We start from the raw sequence: 4,336 nt of genomic DNA on the forward strand, positions 1-4,336 counted from the left end.
AACGTAAACAACGTATCCGCGTACATACGTTGCATATGTTGTTTATGTATGTGATACTCTTGCTACGTTTCTGGAGCTTGATCGTGTAAGGACCCTTGCTGTCTATGGGAGGGTCAGAGAGCTCTCGGAATGTATCAAAAATATCTTAATTTGTGTTCCGAAGATGAACGGAGGTCTTACCGGTGTGGAACAACATGAGGGTGAGTAATTAATGACAGAATTTTCATTTTTGGGTGAACTATCCCTTTAAGGCTACTTGCTTGAAATATTGCTTGCAGCAATATGTATAATTTATTTATTTGCCAGATCAGCTATTAGTCTATAAATACCGTATTGGCCCGAATATAAGACGACCCTGATTATAAGACGACCCCCCTTTTTCCAGATGTACCTTTTGGAAAAAGGCTTTTTAAAACCCAAATCTTGTTTTTTCTCAGTAAAACACATTTTGTCTTCAATTATTTTCATATTGCATATTTTTCCTATTTTAATTTTTGTTTTGAAAGTATGGTAAAAACTGGTAAAATGTACCAACAATCACATTTAAAAAATTCGGGACAATACGGTAGTATATCTATTATATAAATCAATTGATTTTCTGATATCAATAATATTACATTTTATATTAATAATAATAAAAGTTTGGTTTAGAATGTATAAAATATATGATTTGTACAAAATATTAAATATTAGAATTATAACTATGAATTTAAATTTGTTCTTTTTTAAAAATATTTTTAAAGCAAATCTAAATGTATAATTATCTAACTATGTTGGATATGATATTCAAGTAAAACAATAGCATAATAATCTCTGCCATATAAAGATATCTTTTTAAAGCCCTCTCTGTTCAAAAGTGTATTGGATAATTAAAAGAATCTGACATTTTAACACAATCAGTCAACGCCCTAGAATAAATAATTTAGTTAATCTTTAAAAAAAAAAAAAACTTTTTATGCCTTCACTATTTGTTAATCTTTCTAAATAGCCTACCAATTTATAGATTGTACAATTTTAGACAAGGTTTGAAATGTTGTATTGCTAGCAACATCCTGTGTTATTGCTTCCATAATCTGATTCGCTTGTTAAATGCAATATATCGTAGAAATATAAGAGTAGCACGCTAATTCTCAAAATCCTTACGTTTGAGCCATGGGGCTTTAATTTTGGCGTCACGGGCTTTCAAACGTCATCATTCCGCGACCGGACGAACTGAACGCATGGGCTCGTGTGCGTTCAGTGTTTTATCGCATTTGTCACATAAAATATTATTCTTAAATATGTCTGCATGTTAAACGGGACATCCGATATTAACCTTCGCGTGTGTTGTGGAATTACCTCGTATGTACAATGCAGTCAGTGAAGATCGGACGCTGCGCCTTTCTCATTCCCAAGCTCTTTAGTTCGCAGCTCGGCTGGGGACAGATCGCGGGCGTTAGCGCTTGTGTACGCAGAGTGACAACCGCTGGCTCACAGCCTGTGGTGATCCGCATCCCGAGACGCATGCAAGAACGTATAGAGAACATCAAACAGATGCAAAGCAAGAAGTTTGACAAGCTGCCAACAGTCAAGCCTGGAAGACTGTTGATCAAGAGCAAGAACCCGCAGCTGAACCAGTCTGTCGGCTATACACTTGGGAAATTTGAACAACCGGTTCTGACATCCAAGGGATGGAAGAGTAACAAAGCATTAGGGGATTACTTCTCCATAAACAGCATCCAAAGTGCTCCACCATCTGTCCTCAAGCAGAAGGACGAGGGTGATGGCAGTGCTTCCGTCCCCCAAAAGACATTTAATTGCTTTAATATTTGTCCAGAACTGGTCGAGACTTTACACAGTCAGAATATAATTCACCCCACCACAGTCCAGATGCAAACCATTCCCAAAATACTAAAAGGACGCAACATTCTCTGTGCTGCGGAGACAGGAAGCGGAAAAACACTCGCTTACCTCCTTCCCATCATCCACAGGCTGCAAGCGGACAGGCAAGAGGAGCCCTTCACAAACTCCGAGAGAAACATTCGCGCTGTGGTCATCGTCCCATCACGGGAACTAGCAGAACAAGTGACATCTGTAGCTCGATCGTTCAGCAAACCATTAGGACTCGTGGTTAAAGTCACAGGAGGTGGGAGAGGTGTGGGAAACATCAAAGCGGCGTTCACTCACGGTCAGCCGGATGTTTTAGTGGCCACTCCTGGCGCCCTGCTGAAGGCCCTCTGGAAGCGGTTCATTAACTTGACCGAACTAAACTTCCTAGTCATTGATGAAGCTGACACTATGTTTGACGAAAGCTTTGCAGGCATGCTTGAGAATATTCTTTCGCATACCAAGGTGGCATCCAGGCTCTCTGATACGGTTGGGCTCGTCCGTAAAGCTCAGCTGGTCGTGGTGGGAGCCACATTTCCGGGTGGCGTAGGAGAGGTGCTCAGTAAGGTGACTGACCTGGCCAGCATGGTGACCGTTAAAAGCCGCATGCTGCATCATCTCATGCCGCATGTAAAGCAGACGTTTCTCAGGGTCAAAGGTGCAGACAAGATTCTAGAGCTTCACCAGGCCCTGAAGAAGGCCGAAATGGAGCACAAAGGCGTTTTGGTGTTCTGTAATTCGGCTTCCACTGTCAACTGGCTGGGCTACTCACTGGAGGAAATGAGTGTTCGTCATATGAGGCTCCAGGGAGAGATGCCTGCGACTATGAGAGAAGGAACCTTTAGGAACTTTCAAAAAGGGAGTGTTGATGTTCTAATATGCACTGACATAGCTTCAAGAGGTTTGGACACACGGAGAGTTGGACTTATCGTCAATTATGACTTCCCTGAGACCCACACAGATTACATCCACCGGGCAGGGCGCGTGGGGAGAGCAGGTGGCTCTGAGGGAGGGGAGGTGCTGAGTTTCGTTACGCAACCGTGGGATGTGGAACTTGTGCAGAGAATAGAGACAGCAGCCAGGAGGAGAACATCTTTACCAGGGATGGAATCAGAAATTCAGAAACCCAGCCATGAAACGGACTTTAAAGAGATGTAGGAAAATGAATAAATGAAGATCTACACATTAGCCTTCTAAAACAATGAAACGTTTATTGTTTATTTGTTGTATTAAAACTTTAAAATAGACATGTAAAGAACTACATGTTTGTTCTAAAGCTTATGTTCACATTTTTTACTAGACATCTTAAAGGGGTAGTTCACCTTAAACTCTCTGACTTTCTTTCTTCTGTAGGACACAAATACATTCTCTCTTTATTATTTTGGACCTGCCTAAGATATTTTCTGTACAAGAACATCATATAGATTTGGAATGAAAGAGTTCTTTGTATATTTGTTGTACTGAACCTTTAAAGGGCTTAACATTTAGAACATTTTGGCCTAAGGCTTCTTTTCACATTTGTATTAGACATCTTAAAGGGCTAGTTCACCCAAAAATGCAAATTCTATCATCAGTTAGGCTGTGTCCGAAATTGCATACTCTGTAAGATGGTACTACTTTTGAATAAGTAGGTCTAATTACATTATTGAAAATGTTCTATATAGTATGAATGTAATCTGAATTTACATTTGTCATGCTGTTATTGTCATGTGACCTACAGTGTCAAATGCAGTGCTTTACTGCCATTCACACAGGTAGCATTCACCTTTCGCCCGTTTTATGAATACCATGAATTTGGACATACTACTTATTTCATATAGTTTGTGATTTCTGACACCGCTTTGCTCACCCTCATGTTGTTCCAAACCTGTATGATTTTCTTGCTTCTGCTGAACACAAGATATTCTTAATTATTATTATCATTATTTTTTGCCTATATAATGAAAACCAGTCAGATTCAGTGTTATTTCGGACCCTGCTGACTTTCATTGTTTGCACAAGAACAGTTTGTGGTCTGCAGAAGAAAGAAAGTCATACAGGTTTGGAATTAAATATTGCTTCACTAAACATTTAACATTTTGGCCTGAAGCTTCTGTTTACATTTCTGTGTTAGACAGCTTAAATATGGGATTACCTTTGTGCCAATTAAAATGAATTTAATTTTTCAAGAAACTTATGAAAATATGAGTTGAAACTGAATAAAATGTATTTAAAACTGAAAAAAAATTAAATGCAGGCAAAATCTTTGACTTCGTTTTTAATACACTGCATGTTTTGCAACTGTTTTCTCTTCTTTCATTAGCTGATCTGTACTTACAAATGCGCTTCCAGAGTTTTCATTTACGCTTCTAAAGTTTTCGTTCGCCGTTCTGACACAAATCTCTCGTGGGGGCGGGGCTAGCAGCAGTGTGTTCTCATTGGCTACTGAGTTTTTGATTGACAGCTTCTTGACCTGGCAGTGAAGGCGTCA

General features: G+C 39.5%; 1 protein-coding gene across 1 annotated transcript; it reads left to right on the plus strand.

The window, feature by feature from the left end:
- The first annotated feature begins 1,161 nt into the window (after positions 1-1,161).
- On the plus strand, positions 1,162-3,375 carry ddx28 (DEAD (Asp-Glu-Ala-Asp) box polypeptide 28). Its single transcript, XM_016552909.1, has one exon. The coding sequence runs from the start codon at positions 1,351-1,353 to the stop codon at positions 3,022-3,024; it is 1,674 nt and encodes a 557-aa protein (XP_016408395.1). The 5' UTR covers positions 1,162-1,350; the 3' UTR covers positions 3,025-3,375.
- The last annotated feature ends 961 nt before the right edge of the window (positions 3,376-4,336 follow it).

Source organism: Sinocyclocheilus rhinocerous, unplaced genomic scaffold (genome assembly GCF_001515625.1).
Source record: "Sinocyclocheilus rhinocerous isolate Xijiao unplaced genomic scaffold, SAMN03320098_v1.1 scaffold225, whole genome shotgun sequence".
In the NCBI taxonomy this organism is placed as follows: domain Eukaryota; kingdom Metazoa; phylum Chordata; class Actinopteri; order Cypriniformes; family Cyprinidae; genus Sinocyclocheilus; species Sinocyclocheilus rhinocerous.